Below are 27,482 nucleotides of genomic sequence, written 5' to 3' on the forward strand. Positions count from 1 at the left end.
ATGTACTACTCTGCCTGTGGTCTCTCACACACTACTATTATTTCTCTACCTTTCTTCAACCTGTTTTGTGTCGTTAGGGAACTGGAAATCCAACCCAATTTTTCTCTTGAGTGATGTCAAGAGATGCCAAGGAAATTGGCAACATTCTGTCCAGAAAGCTATTTTCTTCCCACCTTGGCAGGACATCAGAGAGTGACAAAAGTAACCATGATATGAAAGGGCCACCTAAGTTTTGGTTCCTCTTGGCTGACAGCTTCGTTTCAGAATCTTGCTTTGCCAACCATATCCCAACCCATGCAGCTGGAAGATTTACTTCAGTGAATCTAGATAATTCTTTAAGAATAGAGGCAACCTATTCCTTTTCTTCCAGACACCCATTTCTTTATAATTAAGTCAACATTATAGGTATTTCCCACCATCTTCCATTTAAAGCTGTGGAGAGAATGAGTAACTCCTGCCTAAGGTGGGTTTAACAGACCCTGGGGTGAGCATTTTGAGAGTCTCACACAGAAAAATGTCTTGGTATGAGAAGGAAAGATGGCACTTTCATTTTCCCTTATTATGGACTTAAGGATTTGGATTTGAACTGCTGAATTCTGTTCTTTAGGACAGCTCAGCTGTTACCACTGTTCTGCTCTTGAAGTTAATTGGTCCTACCGTATATATCAGTATTCCTCTTTGTCTAGAGACACACTCACACCATAGTGCTTATGTCTTTATTAAGAAAACATGTCACTCCTTTTATTATTATTATTTTGTTTGTTTGTTTGTTTGTTTCCGGTACGCGGGCCTCCCACTGTTGTGGCCTCTCTCGTTGCGGAGCACAGGCTCCGGACGCGCAGGCCCAGAGGCCATGGCTCACGGGCCCAGCCGCTCCGCGGCATGTGGGATCCTCCCGGACCGGGACACGAACCCGTGTTCCCTGCATCGGCAGGCGGACTCTCAACCACTGCGCCAGCAGGGAAGCCCACTCCTTTTATTATTGATTATGAAAAAGAAATACCCTCCATCTTCTGCACATGAGATCAGAACACCTGAGCCTTCTCCCTTTTGATTTCAGGAAAAGTATGAGTTTGCATTTGGAGGACAAATAGAGACATTGCCTTCACCAACAGAACTGGACTCATTGTTCTCCATCAAGTTACAGAGGGAAAAAATAGCAACCATTTGCAATGTGATCTCTTCTTTTTTGTCCTCTAATACTTCTCAGATCTGTCTTTGAGATTTAGGACGTGAGCAGAGGACTTCAATAACAATAATAATTACAGAGAGAGAAGACTGTTTATACTTCCCCAAAGTTACTTATCACTCTGAATTGTGGTTTTATTTGTCTTTGACTTTCTCACTCATTAGACTGGCATTCATAAGGACAAGGACAGGGTCTAATTCACCCTTCTCTATGCCCAGCACAGAATTCAGTGTCTGACACATGGAAAGTACTCAAAAATTATTTGCTGACTACATCAATGACTGGGTCTACAAAAGCAAAGGGCATCACTTAAACAATGATCTCCATTGTATTATTTTTCACTCTCGGAGGAGTTCTGTTGCATTTGCCAGCAGCGCCACAACTGGATTTGGAAGAAACCATATACTCTAGTTCAACCAAATGGGAGATTCACAGTGGCTGGGCCTCCTCATGCAATGGTCTGCTCACTGGTCAAGGTCTGGGAGAACAGCCACTCAGGAGGCCTGCTGGTCTCTGCCATTAGCCTCCTTCTAGAGACCTCAGGCAAGTCCCTGAGTGTAGCTGGTCTTCCATTTCTCTTGTTTGTAGACCAGAAGAGTTGGACACAGGAACTTCTAACCTGGAGACCACAGATTCACGGATGAATACCATGGCAAGCCTGCGAGCTTCCTGACATTGTGTGTGACATATTATGGTTTTATGGATATGTGTACTTACACATATTTTTTGAGAGAAAGGGCTGATAGCATTCATCAAGTTTTTTTTTTAAGAAAAATAACTTTTAAAAAAGGTTAATTAAAAAAATAAAATTTAAAAAAAGGTTAAGAAACTCCTGAATAGCTAACTTTTGATATCCCTTTCCCCTATACAATTTCTATACTTCTAAGAAAACTTGTAAAATTCCTTCAGCCACAGCATTTTTTTTTCCCCTCTGATTGTCCATTTGCCCCTAATCATTCACTGCCTCATGATACTTTAACTATCTACGTATGTCCAGGTTAAACTTCATCTACATTGTTTGAATCTGGAGCTCAGTCTTTTATTTCTCCAAATGCCCACAATAAATGGTGATTGAAAATTTTTGTAGATTTATTTTATCCCAGAACACTGACTATTTCCCCTCAAATCCTCTATGTCTTCCAGGATCAGGGCTATAAATATCATCATCCGAAAGGAGTTCAAGAGACTGTAGAGGGATCGTTTGCTAAGACTGTCCACATAAGAGGCTACTGGAGTGAGATGCTAGTCCAGGAACTTCTGGAGACACTGAGTGAAGAGAGCGTGAAGATTTCTGACACTCACTAGGAATGGCAGGTAGGCAATTCCTAAAAGGAGTAGTTTGGGTCTGTGGTAGCAACTCCACGAGCCAAGGCCATCGCCTCGTCATCTAAAGAAGTCAAATGTAAGGCATGAAGGAAGAGGACAGTTTTGGTTAGCCCACCTGTATCAGTTTCCTATCGCTTCTGTAACAAATTGCCACAGACTTAGTGGCTTAAAACAACATAGATTTATTATTATCTTATAGTTCTTGAGGTGAGAAGTCTAAAATAGGTCTTCAGGACTGCATTTCTTCTGGAGGCTCCAGGGAAGAATCCCTTACCTTGACCTTTCCAGCTACCAGAGGCCAACTACATCCTTTGGTTAATGGCCCACTTCCTCTGTGTTCAAGGCCAGCAGCACAACATCTTCAAATCTCTTTCTCTGTCCCTCTTCTGAGTCTTTCATCATGTTGCCACTGTCTGACTCTGAGTCCTCCTGCATCCCTCTCACAAGGATTAGTAATTACCTGGGGCCCACCTGGATAAGCTAAAACAATCTCCCCATCTCAAGATCTTTAACCGATCACAAAGGCAAAGTCCCTTTGATAAGGTACCAGATAAGGTAACATTCACAGTTACTGGAGATTAAGAGGCAGGATTGCTTGGAGAGCCATAATTTAGCCCATCATTATACCTTATGTTTGCTTGCATCTATTTATTTATTATGCTACAGTTTTGTAGGAAGAGTCATGTTCACGGATATTATGTGCAAAGGGAAATTACTTGGCTAAGTACATGAACAAGCAGTAAGAAAAGAGGGAAGAACTATGTGCCTGGAGCTGAAGGGAAACTAAAATTCTTAACAAAGGAAGCTAAGGAATGAAGGAGTCTTCTCTCACCAGCAATTTGCCATATCTTCCACTTCTATATCATTCATGTGGAAGACTGGTAAATTGGGAGGATTTAAAAATAATAATTATAGTATTGTATTTTATATATATATATTTTTAAATTAATTTATTTATTTTTGGCTGCATTGGGTCCTTGATTCTGCATGTGGACTCTCTCCAGTTGTGGTGAGCCAGGGCCACCCTTCACTGCGGTGTGTGGGCTTCTCATTGCGGTGGCTTCTCTTGCTGAGGAGCACGGGCTCTAGGCGCGCGGGCCTCAGCAGTTGTGGCACGTGGGCTCAGTAGCTGTGGCTCGCAGGCTCTAGAGCGCAGGCTCAGCAGTTGTGGCACACAGGCTCAGCCGCTCCATGGCATGTGGGATCCTCCCGGACCAGGGCTCGAACCCGTGTCCCCTGCATTGGCAGGCGGACTCCTAACTACTGTGCCACCAGGGAAGTCCTTATATTATATACTGTAATAATATTATAATACAGTTGACCTTTGAACAGCGTGGAGGTTGGAGCTCCCATCCTTGGTGCAGTTGAAAAATCAAATACAACTCATAGTTGGCTCTCGACATCCACGGCTCCCCCATATCTGTGGTTCCATATCCTTGGATTCAACCAACCATGGATTGTGTAGTAATGTAGTCCCCTGTTGGACTTCTAACCAAGCACAAAGATCTGAAGTCCTTATACAAATTCTACGTTGATGATGGGCATCCATCATTCATATTCACATTGCTCTTCCATAGTCATCGTAAATGGACCTCAGCCATTAGGATGCACTTGAAAATTCCTTTTGCACCATCATATCATAGCATTATAAGTGTGGTGTAACGTGTGGCTATTTCATTGGTACCTGGCTACGTATTGGAATGTTTTCCACCAGCCACTATCTCTGACTCAGTTAATATCCATGGAGGTCACCTGGACATGGTGCATCATGGTTTGTTTGTGACTGTCTCTCTCTAATCTATTATAAACTCCCTGGGACAGAGATTTTGCTTTGGTCATGATTATGGGCCAAGCCTAGAAACGTGGCAGGCAAATAGTAGGCACTCAATAAATATGTGGCCAATGAAAGGACAAAAATAAAAACTAGGAGATTTAGAACAGAATGCTAATGTCAAAATAACCCATAAAAAAGGACATGCAGCTTTAAGAGTTTCAGGAGTCATAAAGGATGAGGCGATTCTTTTTTTACTCCTTCTAATACAAAATAACTCCCTGGGTTATTTCTAAATTTGCAATTAAGGCACATTTAGAAATAACCAGAATCTTCTAAGCAACTATTCCTGTTCCTGAAAAAGATTAATAGAAGAGAGGCACAATTAAACTCTCAGAATTTGAAAATCACTTTTTGGTATTTAAAGAGGCATTAATCATGATCATTAATCAATAGAAAAGAATGTTCACAGAATGCTTAGAAGAAATGTTTGCTGAAGCAAAAAGTCAGAGGAGAAAAGGAAGGCATACATGCCTAGGGCTGAAGACCAACTTTTTTCTTTTTGGTTTAACAAATTAAAGCTGCTGGAAAAGAACAATTCACCAGAGGGAAACCTTACTGTACAACCTGTAAAATACCGCCAAAGTCAGCAGAAACTCAGCTGTTGGTTTTTTTCCTCCTGTGTCGGTCATTGTTGAGAAACGAGTTTCTTGCAAGCCTGATTTATATATTATACCTAAGAAGTTACTCAACGCCAAAGATTAAGAAAGTACTTTTATTTCCTTTACTACATGCCGACAAGAATGAGTTACAAATATTTTCGGTAATTCTGTGTTTTTTAAAACTTTTTATAAGACTATCCGTAATGTCAATGCTCTTTAACTCATTCACTTGTACTAGATCCTCGGTTTTCCCTCTGCTTTGTGTTTCTGAGAATTATTCCCAAGCAAGTCACTATACCTCAGACTTTGAAAGCCATTTTAAAAAAAGCAAGGATGCAGTTTTTATATGAAGGGACTTAGCTGTGTAGAAGTAGCTGAGTTTTTCTGAATAGCTGTGAGATACTCCACGTGGAGTATCTTTCGACATTTCTGTAAAACTTGCGTGTAAGAGTCTTAACTAAAGACTGGGTTTATGGGCACCCAGGCCTCTCTTGATCCTAAGCTATTCCATGTTGACTTTATAGCTTTCAGGTCACTGGGGAAGCCTGTATTGTATCGTCCTGTGTTATTTAGAGATGCTGCTACAGTAAACAAGGTCATTTTTACTTTCCTTTTTCTCGTGCTGCTTTCCTTTAATTGTTGCAATAGCCAGGTCCTGGGTCACCTATACAATAGGCTTCTGTGAACAACAGCACATGTTGAAAGGTGGATGCTGGTTTAGGAAGCGTGGCTTGGGGCTCCAGCGGGCAGGGTAGCAAACTAGGCTCATCATCAGCATTAAACCTGTGACCTGAGACTGCATCATACTGTTTTACTACTAGAGTGTTGAAGGAAAGTTCCACATTTTCTACGAATTAATCCTAGGCAGTGTCGTGGCTCTTTTCTGTTTATGGTCAAATCACTTAGTCTAATTACACTCCATTTCCTTCTTGGGACCTGAAATCATCATGAAAACCTTTTATATACACAGATTTATCTTCCCCTAAGAAACTCTGACTTCTGCCAGAAATCAAAAAATTCCAAGGCCTACTCACCGAGGAAATGTTAGGTCCGATCTTGCAATCACCTCTATTAAAGAAAATGAAACAGCTGCATCAGGAAGTAGGTAATAAAAGGCAGAGCACATTTAGACAAAGACATGGTTACTTTTTTATTTGAAGAAAAAAAAAGTATGTTTTAATAAATACTGCAGAAACATTGACCAAACAAACATACAAAGTGACTTCAACATTTAAAAAACTGCAACGAAAGTTCTGCTTTATAACAGTTATAACTTATTTTCTTTTTACAATATTTAAATACAGAAAGCACTTGCCAGCTATTTCGTAATACTGCCCAAAGCATAATGCTGCATCAATCAAAGCATAGCATGTTGGTAAAATGTCTTTATTTCGTGGGAAATGACTGGAATGGTATTTTCTTGCAGAGGCAAAACAAAGTGCTCGTAAGACACAGACTGAATGTTGTAATTACCTTAATCTCCTCTCCTGCCACAATTGAATGGGAGCACAGCTTCAACACTTCAAAAATGAAGCTTTATCATTGGAAAGAAAGCTCGTTTTCAACAAGCGCCAACAATAAAAAGGTCAGATCTGGTTTCTTCTCTGAAAGAAGCTCTAAAAGTAACTGGTCAAAAAATATCTGTAAATTACTTTAAATGCTGACTCTTTTATGCAATGATAGTGATAAAGTATCAAACACGGGCCTTGGTGGAATCTGGTTAAGTGAGGTTTAGCAATCACTCTCTAGAAATGCCCTAGGATAGTGTCAGGACTGACATTACATAATTTTCCTCTAAGGATTCTCGAAAGCTTGGATCAGACGGTCCTTCTGTATCCTGTTCATTGAAAGAAAGTGAAATAAACAAACTGATCATCAGATATTGCCAACTTCGGAGCTTCATCCCAAAAGAGGTTTTTTGCTTTGTACTTTTGGTATCTTCATTCCAGACGGCTTAACTCACAAACTGTGCTTTCTGCTACTATCCTTCATTCGTTATCTCTTCAGGTGAAAATAGTACCTACGTATTTTCCCCCTTGGACCATTCCATGACGTCAAACCAAGACACCTTTTATTTGACTTTGCATTTTTATCAACGATGGCAAAAAAAAAAAAAACAAAACAAAACACACACTCTCTTTTCTAAACAGCACACAAAAATATCACATTGAGCAATTTACCACTTTTTAATGACAATCACAAGGATGAACAGAACCATCAGACTGAATTAAAAATTGACACTTTTTTTCTAGCTGACCTATTCGATCTTGGTAGTGCTGGTCTGCATATCTTGCAAGACTGCAAAAGCCTTTCTTGAGAACCATCTCGCTCAGCTATCTTCAGGATGGCAAGATTTCAAAGCCTCACCAACTTTTCCTCTGGATATCCCATGGGTCCTGATACAATTTCCATTTTAATGATGAGCTAGGAGGAAATTAGATCACATCCTCTAGAAAACTAAATGCTAAGGTCACAGTGCCAGTTCCCCAATGAGGACGGTGTATTAATATATACTTTTCGTAAAGGAGATTAAAACACTTAAAAATTAAATCAAAGTAGAGATCCATGAATAGATTGTAACAAAGAAAACAAACACGCAAGCACCATTCAGAGCGTGGTTTTTCTTCTTGGAGGTACTCGCATTCCTCCTCCTCAACCTCTAGCCCATCTGAATCTCTCTTTTTTGGCATATTTTTCAAGTCACACTTCAAAACTCTTCAATGAACTCACTTCTCACCGCTTGTTCTACATGCCGAACCTAAGGACAGGATTCCAAAAAGATGAGCATCCTTCCAGATGCCTCCTAAGCCTCCAGAATACGTGACTTTGGCTGTGCACTTTGCTCAGACTTCACCTTTTTTTGTTGTTGGTGGTGTTTTCCACACTAGGTTTCCTTGTCCTCATTAAAGATAACCAGAGATTCACATCACAGTGCAACTCTTGGCTTTGTCCTTTCGTAAGTCCGTAGCCACTGCGGAGAGTTCTGGTCTGCTGGGCATGTGTGAAATCCGCTTTGTCGCCCTCTGCGATTTGTTCCGCTTAACGTTTTTATTTGTCTTGTTTACACATGCCAAGGTGGCCACATGAAAAATGTCTCTGACGCTATTCTCTGACTGTAAAGCCGAGCATTCAATGTAAGTAGCTGCTCCGATCTGTTTGGCCATATTTGCCCCCTGAGAAGCCAAAAAAGGGGCTGTGATCAGCAGTAAGTCTTTGGGGAAGTGTGTCTTCTAACACCACGAGATAATGCATAGCAAAAGGTTTCTAATGCTCACTGAATTTTCTAAGTATTGACGAAAAACAATTTTTTACATTTGAACTGCCTTATTGATTATTTCATAAATATTTGCAGCCAAGACCCAATCCTAAGATGTCCAATTATCATCACTCAGTAGACACTGCTTGACTTCCCAGAGGTGCTAAGGGCTGATCTAATGTCATTGGGTCATCAGTAAACAAGGGCCACGATCATCAAATAGTTAGTATGGGTGATTCTAAGAATCACCCAGAGAATCTTACTATTGGAAGAGAGTAAAAAAGCTGAAGACCATGAATGTAAATGCTCTGGCAGGGTGATCTGGTCCCTTGCGCCTGTTCCAGCGCCTCATGGGGCACTCAATTTCTCTTTTCTTGAGTGTAAATGGCACTCAAGACTAATAGACAAGCTGTACAAAAAACAGGGGTGAGAGAATTTAGAATCAGTTTTGAAACGTATATGATTAGGTCTTAGGGACAAAATAAATTGAGGAAAGGAATAATACTAGATGTTCTAGCATCTACAACTTACTTAGGAGACACAAAATATGTAATTTCTAAATGTGGACCAGACAACCAGTGGACACAATAATAAGCATGTGTGCATCAAAATGACTTATTTAAACAGCCAGATTTTTGTTAATTGGAACGAAGGACAAAGAAGACCACAGTATGAATGGTCAAACGATGAATACTAAATAAAATTCTAGCTGTTTCAACATGAACTCGCTTTAGAATCTGGTTGTAAGTTTTAAGAGAATGAACTTCTGAAACCAATTCCCCTCCTTTCTAAATGCTTGAGGGAAATGCTTGCAGAAATGATGAAACTCTAAAGGACAGTTTTCTGGAGTGCTCTATTTTACTGACAATGGTCTTTTTAAAGTATTGTATTGTATTGCTGAGTGTAAAATAAGATTAACTTTAAGAGTATTGCTGATTTTGATCACATTTCTCTTAAATCTATTTCACTTTAAACCCAGTGAGAGTTGCAGAGATACAGAGGGTTGACTCTGAGCCACTGTCTCTGCACTCAAGTGATCAAATATCATGCGAGTCCCCTACCGAATGACAGAGCATTTCACATTTTAAAGGATTCTTTTTCCAAACACGTCTTATGTACACACACACACACACACACACACACACACACGAATCCTTACACAGTCAACTGCTAAATAAATACTGGAAAGCTTTTTGAGAGAGTCCAGAATCAAAGTATCACCACAATTTCAGCCAAACCTTTTCCCAAGATCACTTTGGTGCTCACTTGGCAGTTTTTACATTAATCTGAGCACTGGGCTGCCAGGAAGGGGCTGGGATAGTTGCTGTGAAGGCAGAGGCACAGAAACGCCAGCCCTTCTCATCTGTGTTTACAGATGGTCACGACCTGGACACTCGGTGCTCATTTTGCATCTTAGGAAAAAAAAGGGGCTAGCACCTGGCCTTGACCCCTGGTTGAGCCTTTAGAAAAGCAGATACTTTTTATTTTATTTACTATGAATGATGTTCCATTTCTGACATTCTAAAATCTGTGTGTGCCCACTGACTACATACGTACCTGGTCATAGGACACTGGGGTCTGCCTGTGGTTTGAGAGCTCTACTAATGTACTGACATCTGTCCGAAGATCAGATTTGCAGCCGACCAAGAGCATTTTGGTGTTGGGACAAAACTCCTGGATTTCACCTTTCCACTATGGGGTGGGGGGAAAAGAAGATGAAAAATTAACAAAGTGCTGGCATCCATAAAGTGGAAAACAAGTTCTCCACTGGCAGGCATTGGAAATGGGACTCAAAAAGGACATTTAAAAGAAATTGTCACTTCAGATGCAGAAGCAAACTTGCATTTATCTTCTACGTAGACATTGAATGTTACTGCTTTTTAAAGTGGATCCATTAGGGAATCATATTCTTCTTCTCTGTGACTCATTAACTGTCCCTACTGCAAGAGACCTGTTGGGTGTTGTGAGAAAGTAACTAAGGCAATTTCTTAATTATTGTGGTATCTCTGAAAGATAAAAGTGCCTTAAGACTAATTATATATCCTAACAAGTGACTACATCCTCGGATATGCTGAGCTGGTACTTCCCAGCATGGAAGACTGGGAATAAGGCAGAGCCAACGCAAGCACAGTTGTACGTTCACTTATCCCACCTAGAAAGACTGAGCAGCCACCATGTGCTGAAATCTCTACTGAGATTTCAGAGACTGGAGATAGAGTTAATAGAACAGAATGTCCTGCCTTTAAGGAGCTTCCATTGGTGTGGCTGAATCAATAAAGACCCTGACATTTGCAAAGGCCCATCTCAGGTTATCAGGGAGGCATCTGGTCCCATGTCTCATATGTCCTTGAGTTAGTCTTAAATTACATAAGTTATTAATTTATTCTACTTTGGCTAGTTGTTTCATGACCCAACAAGAACTCTTAGAACCTTCCAGAAATGCCTGGCAGGGAATTCCAGTTGTCCTCTTAAAGAGCAAATGGATGACTTTTTGTGGTTTCACTTCCTCAAGCTTGAGATGACCATCAGGGCGAGAGTCAGGAGTTCAGAGTGTTCACAGGAGAGCTCAGCTCAGGGGCTGAGATCGGGAATCTGCACCTGCCTCACCCTGCCCACATTCACAAATGCGTACTCAGTGCTCTACTAAATACTGTGGTGGTTACAGAGATGATTAAGATGTAACTGAGTCTTCTGGAAAGGAATTCACAAGAGAGTGGGGGTGATGAAGTCATGTCTATGATACTAGATAAAAGTGACATCCTGCGGGAGTAATTTAAAAGACCTCTAGAGGAGACATCTCCAGATCTAGAACAGTGGGCAATGAACTCTAGTCCAAAGTACACCCGTGGATTGAAGGAAATAATACATACTTTCCATAAGAGCCTAATTTATCCACCAACTCCTCCCTCCCGCCCTCCCCCTCCCTCTCCTGCCCTCCCTCCCTTCTTCCCTCCCTTCCTTCCTTCCAGCACTATTTAGAGGCATCTATCATGTGCTAGATGACACTGGAGTAAGAACTAGAAGGTGAATTGAAAAAAAGAATAAGATCTCTCCAGCTCTAAGTCACTGTAACCTCTTTGATATTCAAGGACTTAAAGGATTCAATTAATCAAGACAAACCATAGCAGGGATTATCATGAGCCTTAAACTTCACACAAATGTAAAACACACTCATTAATATCTCTAAGGCCAAAGTCACTACACATTTGGTCTTAGCAGACAAAAGCAAAAAAAAACAGGAACAAGACTTTTCATCATAAATTATGCATAACCCGATACTACATCAAGTAAGAACTCCAGTAAATAAGCAGTCTCTTATCTACAGACAAGCAAGAGACAAGTTGTTATGTTGTTCTTCAGCTGTGTGATGGCTCTGGCCTGCCCCATGTCTAGCAATTATTCACAAGCACCGAAGGCAGGAAAGGTGTATTCCTGCCAGAATCTGACAGTCGCATTATTTGTGTTAGATACAAACATTACTCAAAATTGAAAGCTAGAAAGAGCCTTTAATCTTTTAAGAAATTCATATTTCATTGAACTAACTATATTTGTTATGTTTAGTAAAGAGACGGGGTAGGGGGGATGTAATCATCCTTCAAATCAAACCTTCAAATCCTAATTTCATAATGACACACAAGGCCAGCAGTCAAACATGACAGGGAAAAATAAACTAATAAAAACACACAAAATACGAGGACACTGCCTTGCTCTTAAGCACATCCTCTGACTAAGCCTGAGTGCATGGAGAAGAAGGGGGCTCTAGGGAAGGTCTGATTCAGAAACCCCATAGCACTCAGGCTGGGACTGAGAAGTCAGCTAGAGACTAATACACGCTGGTCCTTGGACGGGTATATGCCTTTCTCTACCTACCCGGAGGCTTAGTCCTAGGTTGGCAGAGCCCAAGGAATGCTCCTCCCCCCACCCAGCCTCCCCAGGACCTGTGACCCACCTGCCATAGGGTGCCTTCCTCCTGATCTCCCCTGGGTTCCATCCAGAGCTTCCTCAGTTTCCTTCCCTACCTAAAGAACCTCACTACCTTTGCCTCCAGACACTAGCTATGTGATATCACCTGTGACACGTGTACATGACTGTGTTTACTAGTATCTGACATCACCTGGTCTAATGTCTGTAAACACACCCCTATTACTCCCCTATTTATTCTATTTCTGTTTCTAATAAATAACATCACTACTGAAATACAGCTGCTTTACTAAAACAGCTATTACTGCATTCATTTCAATCCCCGAATTGAGGTCAAAATAAACCTGTAAAGTAAAGCACAAGCTGCAGGGTGAATGAAGGACGGAAAGAAGGAAGACACACTTAGCAGTAATGGAGTATCAGTATTTTTAGCTGCGCCACTGCCACCCAAAGGATAAACACAGAGGCTCTTAAAAGGGTATTTTGTTTCTTAAAATGAAATAAAATGTTGAGCACGTTCATCATCAAAACTTGGGACACATAGGAGTGGAAACCCTGTTATAATGTGAGTGTCCTTTTCAGTGTTTTAGTTACAAGACATAAGCAGGGAATTAACTGCAGTGTTTGAGCTCCCAGCCAACCACATGTTTCTACTTTATATCTGGGCCAGTACTGATCTGCGTCATCACTCCCCAGCACTTGCCTTTTTCAGGACACTGTCCAGAGTCTCTGGTCTACTGATGTCAAAGCAAATCAGCACGGCATCTGAATCTGGGTAAGAGAGGGGCCGTACGTTGTCATAGTAAGGAGAACCTGAGAAGAAACAAAGAAACACAAGTTTTCAGATGAATATCCCCTTTGCCTGTCATGCATGAACTCTGCCCTTTTGAGTTGAATCCTTGGATGGTCACATGGCTCCCATCTCCTCTAATTCTTGGAAAAGAAAGCAAACAAAAGCTGAGTAGTACTATATTCATGTCTACTAGAAGACAAGGAAACCTCACTTGTATCTGACTTAAATTCGAGGGGAGGAGCCAGGGTCTTAAGTTGAAATCTGCACAGTTCAAAGAGTAGAGCCCAAAGGCACCTAGGTGAGGGCAGAAGCATCTGGAACCAGATGGCCTGGAGTGCAAATCCACCTCCACCACTGCAAGACGGGGGCAGGTGGCTTCAGGTCTCTGTGGCTCCGATTCTTCACTCGTGAAAGGAAGATGACAACAGTACCTACCTGGGATTCAATAAACCTGGGCAGTGCCTGTCACTTAGTAACGGATCAAGAAGCCTTAACTATGGCTGTGGCTGTGCTATTGCTATCGAAAGCTGAGTGGTAGCAAGCACAGTCACCGGAGCTACTTCTTGGGAAAGAGCCCGATATTCAAGATCACTCTGTTAGTACAATGGAGAATGGGGGAGGGAGGAAAAGGGTGGGTTCAGCCACACAAAGAGAACCATCTTGAACCTCATCAGCACCACCCTATCTCCAAGTTACAAGTTGTGTAAGCCATGACCTTTGAGCTTGCTTCCTTAAACTTATCCCCAAACTCTGTATAGACTCTCTTCCTGTTAAAACCAAAAAATGTAATAAATGCCATACTGGATCCTGTCACTTTTTCACACTTGTCCGTCTCTGGGAGTGACATTCAATGATCCAAGGATCTGAGCCTGAGTTAAATCCAGGGTTCCCTAAAGGTTCAAGTTACCAGCCAATTAATTTAACCACAGAACCCCCTCTGGTTGTTTAGGAAATTTCTTCCATTCTTTTAAAAATCCCAAAGGATGGGCAATTGCATGAGGCCAGTTATTATAAAATGGTGTGCCTATAAAATTAAATAACAGCCTGCCATGCTATTTATTTTTCAAAAAATCATTTTCAGTTTACTGACAATTCACAAGTACAACATGAAATCATTTTACTAGGAATGTATACATACATACACACATATATATATACATATATATATATATATATATAATTTGACCCCAGAATAGAGAAAAAAAATCTAAGCCACCAGTCTTTTTGAAACCCAATTTCATTTTGACATCACCTTCCATTTCTAGCAGAAAAACATGACATCTTGTCCCCTGATAAATCAAAACCTCAAAAGTCAAAGTCAGGGAAAGAGAAAGACTAAAGAAGCTTTTCAAATAATCTTTTATATTTCTATCAAAACAAAAATTTTCAGGAGGCTGCTCTTGAGATCTCAAAGTTACTGTCCGTAGTTAGGGTGCATCATCCTCTTCACAGGATATTGTGGGTCCCTAGCATTCACTAAGCAACCCCAGGAATGCTGTGGCTTTTTCACCAGCTGCTTTAGGCATGGAAAGTGACAACTTCAAGCCAGATGTGTCTACCAAGCAAGAAGGAAGGGAAATGTTCTAGGAATCAGGAAGAAAAGTGTGAATAAATATAGACCAACTAAGCCAGAATCTGTCCTGAGCTGCAGCAGCTCCCTGCCCACATCTGGAATCAGGACCCTGATGGAGTAGAGACTGACAACAAAAAGATACTTTCCAAAAGCTTAAACGGTTTAAAGTGAAGGAAAAAAAAAAAGCCATTTTAAATAGTAAGGCCTATAAGAATAGGCTGTTTCTGAAAGCTTGTGTCTGAAAGGCTGTTTTCTGAAAATGACACGCTGTGGCTGCTGCCTTCTCAGCCACTCAAAAAAAAAATCTGAGGTTACAAGAAAAATTCACAAATAGTTCATTAACTTTAACATTTTTTGAGGGGATCAGAAATGAGATGGCTTATCACTATACGTGGATACACTGGCATTTCCATATTTGTTCTGTGAAGTTCAGACTTTCTGAATTGCAGCTTCTGTTTCCGTGTCCAAAGTCTAACCTGGACACAGCTTCTGCTGTAATTATTGGGGAATCTCTTTTTCCAAACGTGGAATCAGAAAATTCCAGATCATAGAGTGGAAATCCAAATACCAGACACATACACGAGGATTTCCTCTACTCTTCCAAGTTAGCAGGAGATGACCTGACCCCAAGTCTAGAAAGTCACAGTGTTCCAGCAATTCAGGATGTCAGAAGCCTAACTAGGCTTCAGAGATCTCCCTTCTTGGAAATCACTCCCATTGGGAAGAAAACTATCTCACTGTGGATATTTTCCAGTCTCCAGCAGACCTGAACTTTGGAGGACAGGCTTCTCCAGGTGCCTTATTTCTTCAGGACATAATCTTTGACTAAGATGAAAGTAAGTCCACACTGCTAATCTCTGATCTAAGACTACTCTACATAACAGTGAAAACCATCTTTTCCAGACACAAAAGTAAGGACAGACAGTTGGAGAATTACAAGGGTGCTAAAATAGAGTAATTAAAATTCGAACTACTGGGAAAATCCAGAGGAATGGTTTTAACTTCCAAGCCACCACGTGGCTGCAGAGAATACCCCTCCTTTTGTGTACTGGGCTTCTCTCCCCCGCCCATTTTATGGCCACAAAGGGGATGTGGCTTTGTCTTCAGCTCTCTGTCACTGCTGGAGGCTCCTGCTTCCTAGAATCAAGGGAACTGCCTTCAGTACTTAGTGGGTGTACCCAAATATCTGCAAAATGTAGGGACTGGCCTGACTTTAAAATGAAGTGGAGTTTGCAACTGAAACCAAATTCTTATGGAGGTTTGATTCTGCTTTTGTTTTTATTTGGTTTAATGTTTTGAATGAAAATACATATTAAATATATATATATTAAGATTCATGAGAAATATGCCACCTTGCTTGCTGAGGTACATAAGTAATTTTTAAGAGCTTTAACAAGATCTAATTAGGAGTGACACTTTGATCTGTCCTATTACTTTTGCTAATGATCAGCGCTTTTAGATCCACAAGAATGTCCAAAGGTAGTAATAAAACTGATCTCCACATTTATTAGTTATAAGCATAATTTGCCCAACCACTAACCACAAGAGTAATTTGTCATTAAACGTAACAAGACCACTTATTCATTATATTTTTTGATAGGGAATGGTTAAAACTTTGAATAGAAAAATCCATGGTCTGTATTTTTTCATAGTAAAAAAAGGAAACTGATAGAGAATGATAAAAGAACTGTCCTACCAGGAAGAATCTAACAATCCATCGGCTAAGCACGACCTTCGGGCGGGGTGTGGAACCGGGGGACGTGGGGGTGGGGGGTGAATCCAGTGTAACTTGCAAGTGTTTACTTTGCATTTAAGCTCTTGGAATTCTTGCCTATAAAGCCCAAGCTACCGCACAGAGCAAGGAAGAACAGCAAAGCTTGAGGGTGCGCGGCGTGATCACAGGCATGCGGGGGCTAACACGTCAGCCAAGAAAAAATAAAGAGGAATTCCAGGAATGCCCCTATGAAGTGAGAAGCAATACAGGGAGGGAGAAGTGACACCAAACGAAGAAGCAGAAAGCAAGTCGATGAGACAGGAACAATACCTGCCCCTCACTCCTCCATCCCTCCAGAGATGCCTTACAGCATTCTGTTAAGTCAAACGGTAAAATATTAACTTCTACAGATTTTTTTTAAAAGATGCATGTGAAAAGCTTCCAAGGTAACTATAGAACTAAACACAAGGCAAGAAAGAACACTGAATAATTGTGTATTATGTAGAAAAGAACTGAACTTTAACTGCAGTATATAGTAGGTACTGACATACATATAGTATGTACTCTAGTACCCAAGAAAGTACTAGATCTAAAGTCAGTTAGTCTAGGTACTGAGCTTTGCTTGTCAAATAAAACTCTTTCTCACCACGTGGAATAGGCTTTCTTGCACATGATATTCTCAGATGCAGCATTTCTCTTATACTTTGTGTAACTTTAAGCACCCAGCACTATTCCAAGGTCCTTTCTATTTAACCATTAGATCATCAAAAGGAAAATTTCAAGAAATTCCACACTGTAAAGAAACGATGACACCACAAAGGCAAAATGTGTGCTCCCAAACCCCACAAAGAACAAGCTTTGCTTGGGTGGAGACTGGAATAGTGCCATGTGAGGTTCTCTGAGTCCTTCGAGTTTGGCAAACATCAGCAAAGTTCCAAAAGGCTTCTGAAACTGTTCAGGTCTACCCATCTTTGTCTTCAAGATCATTAATTCTGGGTGAGAGCAGTCTTTCCAGCCCAAGAATGGTCACAAAGTGCCTCACCCAGAAACTACTTCTGCAGACACATACCTGTCTGCTTAAGTCATCTCTTCACAAAGACAGAACACACCATATATGTACATAATTAAATGTAAGAAGATTCATGCCCAAAAGGGAGGCTTTAGGGAACCTTTTGCAAAACGAGTTCAAACACTGGGAGGCTTTATAGGAGCTCGAGAACTGAAAACTCTAGTTGACTATTTCATAAATACAATTTCTTTTACTTGAACCTTAAATTGAACAACTTCTCTTTCTCCCATAAGAAATTCCTACCTAGAACAACAAAATCAGGGATACTGCATATTTTGGGGAGAGAAAATATATTAGCTTTTGGTATTTTTAGTGATCACCAAGAGAACACCTGTACTCAACAGCAGTTACCATGTGGATGACCTGCCCAGTTATTACAAGATTCCATTTCGTCATGCCATCTCCACTCAGAGTGAAAGCTCCAAATCAGCAATCATCTCAGGAATGTGAATCAAGTCCAGGCAGAACTTCGGGTCTGGCTCAATATAAGACTGTTGAAGCCTTTTTCCAAAGAGTCTGCACTACAGGCCCCAGGCCCTCAAATATGCAACAAGTATTGCCAGGAAGGATATTTTATTTGTTTCTTCTATAGGTTCAGCTTAACAGAAATTATAAACAGATTTACGAAAATTTGGGGGCATTTCTCTGTTGCTATTAAGAAGAGAATCAATATTTTCAATTTCCGGGAACAATGCAGATACGTAGTTGTATAGAAAGTCAAAGAGGTAGAAATAAGACTATTTTTGAGCTTTAAATAAAGGTTTAGGGTTAAACTCCCAATCCTACTGAGATACTTTAAAAATATAAGAATCAAAACATTTTACTTAAAGTGGAACTATAGTAAGTCACAGAACTTTAGGGATAAGAGTAGATATGTATACATCTAAAACAATTACATTATCATTCAGTAATAACCCATGAGTGAATCTGCCCTGCCACATACTATGTCATCAGGCTCATGTTTCAAAGCTAATGTGTGCAACACCTGGTCGGACTTCTGAGGCAGCTTAACGTTCATGCCAGTGAAATTTCTGTTATGTCAAGGGGGTCTCTGAGTAAAGTTGGCAATATATAGTAACTGAGGAGACATTTAAAGGCCATCAGCAAATGATTGAGACACAAGTAATTCATTTAGCATGGACCACCAGACACCATGAGCTAGCTGGAGGAACTATTGGTCCTTGGTGTCACATCTACATGCAAAAGAACTGGATTAATGAGAAAACATCTGGTTATTTCAGGTGGCATCAGAATGATCAATCTGGATGCCTCACAAAAAAAATGTGCAACTTAGCAAGAAACCAGATTGGAAAAAACCCGGCACTAAATGGGGTTTAAATTAAAGAGAGACAGAGAGAGACAGAGATCTAGACACAGATATAAACTTAGAAAGGGAATTTATATCTTCCTCCTTTTTTTGATCTATAGTTTCAACGGAAATCATTGCACAGTGGACAATTCTCCAAATGCAGCTTTCTGTATTTCTTACTAGAGATCACTATCCAAACTCAGGGCTGTTTTGCCTTTAACCCACATCTCTTACAGAGTTTCAGGGTGAAAACTCAAGAGTTGAACCTGGTTTTGGAACTCTAAGCTCCTAGAGCTCTTTACTACCTTATGATCTAACTGGTTTTGTGCAATTTTGCCCTTGATATTCACAACACAAGCACCCATGCTTCTTTGGCTTCTTCATAAATTCTTGCCCTCCCCCTTTCTCTAACAAGGTTAAGTTAAAATTCTTCAACTTTCAGAATCTTGTTCTCCCTGATAGTCATTCCACGTAAGCATGTTTCCAAGTGGGAGGGATGTTAAAGAGTTCTTAAGGACTGAGTCAACTTCGAGAGATGAGGAAGAAATTGTGGTGGGCTTCGATGAGTCACAAGTCAGGGGGCTTGGGCTGGCCCTGCAGCCTTCAACAGTTTTTTGGATCTTCTTGCTAAGTGAATCCAGCTTTAGAACCTCCAGGCCCAGCCTCCTATAAACGAGTACTAGACAGTGAGTACCTTGAGGCAGGCACTGTCCTAGCCAGGCTTGTCCCTGCTCCCACAGCCTTTAGCAGAGTTCATGCACACCGAATGCCCAAAAAAATGTTTACTGGTTTCAATCATTTCTGTAAGTCTTGCCTTGATGTGTTAATTTGCATCTTAAAACACAAAAAAGGGACCAGTGATCCTTCTGATGCTGCTTTTCTGGATTAATTATTTACTAACCTCCACATAGCTGAAACATTTCCATCCCTGTTAAGAAATATTTCAAGAGTGCTTGTCACTGAGACTATTCTTCAAACCTGATGTATGATCTATAAATATAACAATATATTGATAGGTAGACATGGTTATAGAGGAGTTTGTCCTCAAAGTCAGGCCATGAGTAATTAAGATTTTCCTCTCTTCCCTAAGAATACTACATTCTCTGTTAATACTGCTAAAAACTAGTACAGGAAGTGCTAACTTTAGCACTCGTGGCCTAAAAGAACCTTGTATCAGGACATGTTTATGAGGCAACAGCATAGTTACTGTGGGCGAATATTAGCAGCTGAATTGAGTATTTTAAAACTAACAATATGCCTTAAATAAAATGTGCATTAACTTGCCCTGGTTAAAAGCTGAAATGAATGATTATTACTCCCTAAATCACATGTGCTGAAATTACACTGCAATCAAATCACTTAGGAAAAGATACGGTGATCCTTAAATGACAAAGTTTCTATTATTAGTAGACACTGGCTTCATGCTACAAATTGCCTCTATGCTTGGCAAATCTGGCAGATTCTGAAGCACAAGACTACTTTGGTCACACTTATCACTTCAAAATGTTGAAACCATTACCCATTGTTTTGTAGAAACTCACTGAATGAATTTGAAAAATCAACAGGAGCATTTCTTCAACTTTTAATCCAAATGCTCACCTTATTATCAATGAAAGGGAATAGGAAATATTTCTCATTAAAATCAAGAAATCATAGACCTGTATCCAAAGACTACCTTTTAGAGGTAGTCAAAAATCCTCCCTTTTAGAGGAGTCACAGTGCCGTTATTTATAAGAGGGTTTTGTTTCCTTTTTTTTTTTTTTTTAACTTTTATTGGAGTGTAGTTGATTTATAATGTCATGTTAGTTTCAGGTGTACAGCAAAGTGAACCAGTTGCATATATACATATACCCACTCTTTTAGATTCTTTTCCCATATAGGCCATTACAGAGTATTGAGTAGAGTTCCCTGTGCTATACAGTAGGTCCTTATTGATTATCCATTTTATATATAGTAGTGTGTATATGTCAATCCCAATCTCCCAGTTTATCCCTCCCCATCCCACTTTCCCCCGCGTAACCATAAGTTTGTTTTCTACATCTGTGACTCTATTTCTGTTTTGTAAATAAGTTCATTTGTACCATTTTTTAAGATTCCACACATACGTGATATCATATAATATCTGTCTATCTCTGTGACTTCACTCAGTACGACAATCTCTAGGTCCATCCATGTTGCTGCAAATGGCATTATTTCGTTCTTTTTTTAATGGCTGAGTAACATTCCATTGTATACATGTACATCTTCTTTATCCATTCCTCTGTCGATGGACTCTTAGGTTGTTTCCATGTCCTGGCTATGGTAAACAGCGCTGCAATGAACATTGGTGTGCATGTATCTTTTCAAATTGTGTTTCCTTTTAGGGGGGGCTGGAATAACTTTAAGCAGCCATAGGAAATCTACTGGCAAAGTGCCATTTGTGGCTGCTTCTTTAATTGGTGTGTGCCTTGGGGGCGGCAGGAAAAGTTTCCTGCCTGAGGATCTAGAAGATCTATCAGCATTAGGAATGCCTAACAAGGGAAATCCACAGCAATCAGATGGAAAGGGCACTTGGGTTCAAGAATCTGACAAAATTGGCTCATCATAGGTTGCATGTGAGCTACACTAAGTGGGGAGAGCTTCCTTCCCCCCACTCTCTGCCTTACCTGGACTGTATGCGTCTTAGGGGCAGGACCATATTTTAATTAACTCTGTTATCTCTAAGGCCTGAGAGAAGCCCTGCACATAGTAGATGCAGAAAGGAAGAGGGAAAGAGAGAGAGAGAAAATGAGACTATACATTACTGTGCCTCAGAAAGTAGGGAATGAATTATCTTTTCTCTTGGTGCAACGAGGCCCCACAAATCCTAATTCCACTTGATGTTCTTTCCTACACCCAAACTGGCAGAGTTCTGCCTGTGCATAATCGTATGCTGCTGGGGGGAAAAGGAGACCCCCTTATGAGAAGCTGTCCAAGTACAGAAACCGGATATGAGAACAGCTTCCATCTCCTAATGTCTGCTAGGAGGCTAAGCGGGATGTGAATGCCATTCAAAGGACAAAGTTTATGCCATCTCTCTCCCTATGTAGGAGAAGTTACATGCCTCATTTTCCCTCTAACTTTCACAAAGTTCTAGAAGGGGAAAAAAACATCTGACATTTAGGACTTTAGACACTTGGCTTGGATCTTTTCTCCAGAGTTAAACTGATAGCAGTTGGAAAAAATAAACGTATCAAGAGGTATCAGGCATACACAATTATTTTCACAACCCAAACTAAACATATGTCTTAGTGGGCAAAGAAAATGTCAAATGTTTGTCAAAAAATAATCCTGTGCAGAAATTTGCCATGAAAAGCTTGAGATGAAATGAAAAACTGTTAAAGATACTTGAAATGATTAGTTGCTGATGCAACAGTTCTTGTTAGATGTATTTCACTCATGAATGATAAACCATTTTTGGTGGAAACAGTCTATTCCTAGAATCCAGGCAATGCTTCATGACTGTGTTTAATCAACTCACGTTTCACCTCACAAACAACTTAATGGGATTCTAAATAATTCCTTCATGCCTTTTTCCCATTATGTATAAAACTCAATCTAAATTTGAACTAAGATTTCATTACTGGATAATTTTGCTATGTGATATTTTCTTAATCACAGTCTTTTCAAACCTTTATATTTTAGTTAAATATGCATAGGTTTTGTTTCATTAAACAAAAATAGAAGTGATTATTTCACTACAGACTTCATTTCAGGTGATTATCTTTAATTTGATGAAGGGCAATATTTATAAAGTCATTCTTTGTGCACAGGTAATTCAGTGGTAATAAATGTCAGTGAATCTCATCTCCTTGGAAATGACGCATATGATTATTCATTTGTTCATTCAACAGATTTTATTGGGTGACTACTGTGTGCAAGGCATGATGCTATGTGTGCAGAGACCACAAACTGTAGTTTGGATTAACTACTCGAAAATATACGAAGTGATATTTATCTGCACATGTGAAGCAGAGCCTCCAACTATAAACTGCCCACATTTTGTTTTCTAGGCTTTGTTAAACATGTGCCTTTTCTCTTCTTTAAAAAAAAAAAAAAAAAAAAAAAAGTCAATTTGGCTCTTTGCGCACCTAATTTAAAATCTCCATTGGTGGTCCTGTGACTCTTGAAGCTTGAGGCGGGATGCACAACCCAATATTCCTATAAGCCCACCCATGCCCCCTCCCCGCCCAAATGTGTCTCCTTCTTAAATCCACCAGAAAGCAGTGGCTCTGTTCAGAGCCTGGCTTGCTTTGTAGGTCGTGAAAACTGCAGGATGGGATGGCAGATCCACTGGGACCAAGAGCTGAAGCCCACCAACATCCCTGGAAACAAAAAGACTTGCCCCTCTGGTGATCTAAAGCCAAGAAGTATACAGCTGGGAGAGATCCGGCACATTATGTGGTTCTGTATCCTTTTTTTTTTTAGATGATGAAATGAGACTCAGGGAGGTAGAGGATCTGCACACATGAGTCTGTGGTAACCAGTAGCTAAGATCTAAACATAGCTTTGTATCAACGACTGGATCAGACTCACAGACCCCATACCTAAATAATTCTTATCACGCATTAGGTCCAAACAGGCTGGGGGAGGGGGCTGAGAATCGGTGTTAATTATTGGTACCATACCAGCTGTCCTGCCCACTAGGCGTAACAAATACCATGATATGTCTGGGAATTTGAGCCCATTAAGTACTAGGCTGTGTACAAATCTGATGATGGAAACTACTGAAATCAGAAAATACTAGAATTCCGTCTATCACCACCTTCCCTATAGTTTCGAGTGTGCAATCCTCAGTACAAAACACGGTGAGGTCCCGGTTCTGCTACCCTTGGCGAGGCTCCAGGAAGAGCCTGACTCTCCAGGGAGAAACAAAATCTGCATATCTTACGGCAGCCCTCGGAGCATCTGGCACCAACCGTGAGAGGCGCTCGAGCGAGACTTCTCACTTGCCTTTGTGCCGGCACTGCCTCCGGCGACCCTGTCAGTCAAGGTCTCTTCTTGTGCTCTCTAATCCCCTGCGTCCCTCGGGGGCTCCAGAGGCTAAAGTCGAGGGCTGTGGGAAGCTCGCACAGCCCAGAAGCACCTCCACGAGGTCACTCCCAGCTGAGCGCAGGTTCACCTCGCGGGCCTCCCCGCCCGACAGCAAAGCCTGCGTGCTGGCACTTGCGTGCGCGTCCTCCCTAGTTTCACCCGGGATTTGGCTCGGTTCACCCGCAGCAGCCCAGCTCCCTGCTAAACTCCCAGACCTAAGCTCAGGGGCCTTCACCCGGCCTTCCCACCGGCTCCTCCTCCTCCTCCAGAGGCTACGCCCTTCCTGGGAACGGCACTCTGCAGCCAGGCACCGCAGGCTGGGGCGGCGGGTGCCTGGGTTCCAGCCGGAGGTTCCCGGGGATGCTCCCGCCCCCACCGCGCCTGGCCCAGCCCGAACCCCTAACGGCCGCGCGGGGAAGCCTTCCCCTCCGCGCTGTAACCGGCCCTCCCTACCAGCGCGCCCCAGGTTGGTGGGTGGGCGCGTGGGAAGGCGATAACCCGGCCTTGAACCCCAGACCCTAGAAAATAATTCACCATGCCAATAATTCAACTGGACGGGAAGGTCAAAGGCGGATAGGACGGCCCGCCTTAGACTGGAGGAGGGTGATGCAATGGGTCAGGAGGGAATGGCGTGGGCCGGGGGACACCAAGTGATCACGGGGGCGGGGGAGGCTCGGATCTGCCGGCCGGCAGCTCGGAGAGGAGGCCCGGCGACCGCCCGCCGGGTGCTGCCCGCGCCGCCAGCGCATTCCAGGCAGTAGGCGTCACGAGCGCCGCGGCTGCTTGGGCTCACTTTCCTCTCTCCCCAAGCGCGGAATCCGCCTGTACCTGCGTTGCTTTGGGGATTTTCTCCCACCACCCTCTCCGCGCTCCCCGCCTAGCCACCAAGCAGCAGGTTAGATCCTGGAGGGGCGCGCTCGCATCCGAGAGCCAGCTGATTCCAAGGCGGCACACGCATCCCCCCAACATTTGGCCTTCCCGGCCGCCCCGAGACGACTCGGGCACAGCTCCGCGGCCACCCGGCTACAAGCATTTTCTACCACTGGGTCACCCCTCGGGCAAAGAGCGCCCTTCTCTTCCCACAGCTTTCCCCCGACCCAATGTCGTCCCCCCACCCCCACTCAGAAGGGACACAATTTTCACCCCGCAGGGAATCCCTCGTAAGAAGCAAAGTTAAAGGCGCGGCGCAGAGCGAGCGCTGGTGGCGCGCTGGCCCGTGCTGAGAGCGTGCCAGGCGCGGAGTCGCGCTACCCGCCGCGCACCCCGGAGCGACTGGAAACCCGCCCGAGCGCCACGCGGTCCGATGACTCTCTTACCCGAAGTGTCCCACAGGCTCAACTCTATTCTTTGTGTGTCGATTTCAAAACTGGCCGTGTAATTCTCAAACACCGTAGGGACGTAATTCTGGACAAGATGGACAGGGGAAAAAAAGAGGGCAAAGAGGTTATCTTAAAATGCACGACACCCGCAGAACACCCTCTGATAATCGCCTCCCCAACTCTCCAACTGAAAAACGAAACCCCAAACCCCGCACCCACCAGATCTCACACTGAACACGCGGACCCTTTCCGAAACCCCTAACTTCCCTCTCGCCCCACCCGGATCCTCCAAGACCCGAGGATCCAAATCTCTCAACCCCAGATTCTGCACACAGGACCGAACAAGTTGCAGAAGCTAGCAGCAGAAAGGGCAGGCGCATCCCAACCCCTCAACGCTTCCAGCCCACTTTCCCTTTCCGGGCAGTCTAACCAGGGGGAAAGTAGTAAATGGTGAGAAAGACGGCTGAAAAAAAGAAAAACGGGTGAAGGGGGGAAAGTCGGGGGAAACCCACCTCGACGCGGGGATCCCCCGGGCCGCCCCCCTCCTCGCAGCCCCGGCGGGCCACACTCACCTCGGGGAAGCAGTCTTTGGCGAAGACGTGCAGCAGCGCGGTTTTCCCACACTGACTGTCTCCCACCACTACTATCTTGCATTTCACGTTCTGATTAGGATCCATGATAGATTTACTGGATAATTTCTGGCTGGCTCTTCTCTCCTTCATTGATCTTGCCTTATTTTATCTTGAAACAGAAATTTTCACTTAAGAGGAAAAAATATATATATTTCTCTTTCTATAAAAAGCAGATATATAAAAATAAATCGCAAGGCTGGTGGGAACCCCTGAAGCGCCGCGCAGACGAGGAGAGCTAGAGGAGCAGGCACATTACTCTCCTCCGACAAGTTTTATGCCTGACTCCACCCGGCGCTTCCCAAGTCCAATTCCGATCCGACTGCTTTGTTTCACGCTCTCTGCGCGGCTTTATACGCCCGGCCTTCCAATCCTCTTTCTCAATGAGAGAAGGAAACTGATCCGCCTCCTCCCCTTTTATGGAGCCTGGGAGCGAGAGCCGTCTGGCTCCTCGCAGAACACGTAGACAATGCGCCCTCTAGGGTGACCATGCGGGATCGATTTCCAGACCAAGGCTCTGCGACGACTTGAAGACCCCAATGACGCCTTGCTGAAAGATGGGATTGTACAAGTCAAGGAGGAGGTGGGAAAATGAATTGTCTGTGCATATTGATTTTTATCAGAATTTCTTGAAAAAACGTTTTCATAGGGGCTGATCTACGGAAGCCTCATGAACATTTATGAAAGCAAAAACATTTCCTGCCCAACACAGAAGGGTGGGGAAGGGTTAAGTGGCTGTATTTTCTTAGAAAGTGTTTTGTATCAGGTATATAGGCCATGGAACAATAGCTAAGCCGGGTTACTTCCGATGCCGGAACTGGCTTGCCTTGGTCACAGCAATAGAGTGGCTTCTGAAACCAGTGAGTTCCAGCGACTCAGGAGGAGAGAGAAAGGTTTTGAGGAGAGGGAAGGGGAGGTGGGAGGGGAGAAGAAAGAAAAGTGGAAGATGCTCATAACTGAGTGACCAAAGCCATTGGAAACTCAGTCCTACTGCACTAGGGACCTACACACACAAGGTCAGCCATTGCCCCTGTCAGTGAGAAGAGGGGGTAGGAGGGATTTTGATCCTGCCCTTTAATTCCTTTATCTGTAGCTTCCCTTTCTCTGAAATCAAAGCACACTAGGCTGGACCCAGAAAATAGAAACTTGCTTGGCTGAAAAATGCAGGTACAACCCTTCGCTCCCTCTCCACCTTGCCTCCACATCCACCCCCTACCCACCCACCTGAAAGTCTCAGAGAGGACTAAAAATGGCCACACGTTTGTTCTCTCTTCCCTATATAAAGTCCTTCTTTTCTCATCTTCATTTCCTGTGCTTCAAGTGATCAGGAGGTTTCACCTATTTTTAAAATTTTTATAGAGGTATAGTTGATTTACAGTATCATATGTTTCAGGTGTACAATATAGTAAATCCCAATTTTTAAAGATTATACTCCATTTATAGTTACTATAAAATACTGGCTATATTCCCTGTGCTGTGCAATGTATCCTTGTAGCTTATTCATTTTATACATATAGGTTGTATCTCTTAATCCCCTACCCCCATCTTGCCCTTCACCACTTCCCTCTCCCCACTGGTAACCACTAGTTCGTTCTCTATATCTGTGGGTCTGTTTCTTATGTTATATTCACTAGTTTGTTTTATTTTTTAGATTTCACATATAAGTGATATCACAGAGTATTTGTCTTTCTCTCTGACTTATTTCACTCAGCATAATGCCCTCCAAGTCCATCCATGTTGTTGCAAATGACAAAATTTGCAGAGGTTTCACCTATTAAATTGTATTAAGGACATTGGCCAAAAAAAAAAACAAAAAACCATATAGGTTCCCCCATGGACACTTCTAGGTTTGTAAATGAGATGAAGATGAGGTGAAAAACCAGAAAGTTCAGTATGGGG

At 42.3% G+C, this 27,482-nt stretch overlaps 1 protein-coding gene across 1 annotated transcript; it reads right to left on the reverse strand.

Moving 5' to 3' along the window:
• Positions 1 to 6,077: 6,077 nt before the first annotated feature.
• On the reverse strand, positions 6,078 to 25,933 carry RND3 (Rho family GTPase 3). Its single transcript, XM_007120028.4, has 5 exons — positions 25,527 to 25,933; positions 24,952 to 25,039; positions 12,829 to 12,938; positions 9,762 to 9,896; positions 6,078 to 8,121 (listed from the first exon to the last, which is right to left on the reverse strand). Exons 1-5 carry the CDS (start codon positions 25,674 to 25,676, stop codon positions 7,870 to 7,872), a joined length of 735 nt encoding a protein of 244 aa, XP_007120090.1. The 5' UTR covers positions 25,677 to 25,933; the 3' UTR covers positions 6,078 to 7,869.
• Positions 25,934 to 27,482: the final 1,549 nt, after the last annotated feature.

The sequence above is a fragment of the Physeter macrocephalus genome, chromosome 2, assembly GCF_002837175.3.
Source record: "Physeter macrocephalus isolate SW-GA chromosome 2, ASM283717v5, whole genome shotgun sequence".
NCBI lineage: Eukaryota > Metazoa > Chordata > Mammalia > Artiodactyla > Physeteridae > Physeter > Physeter macrocephalus.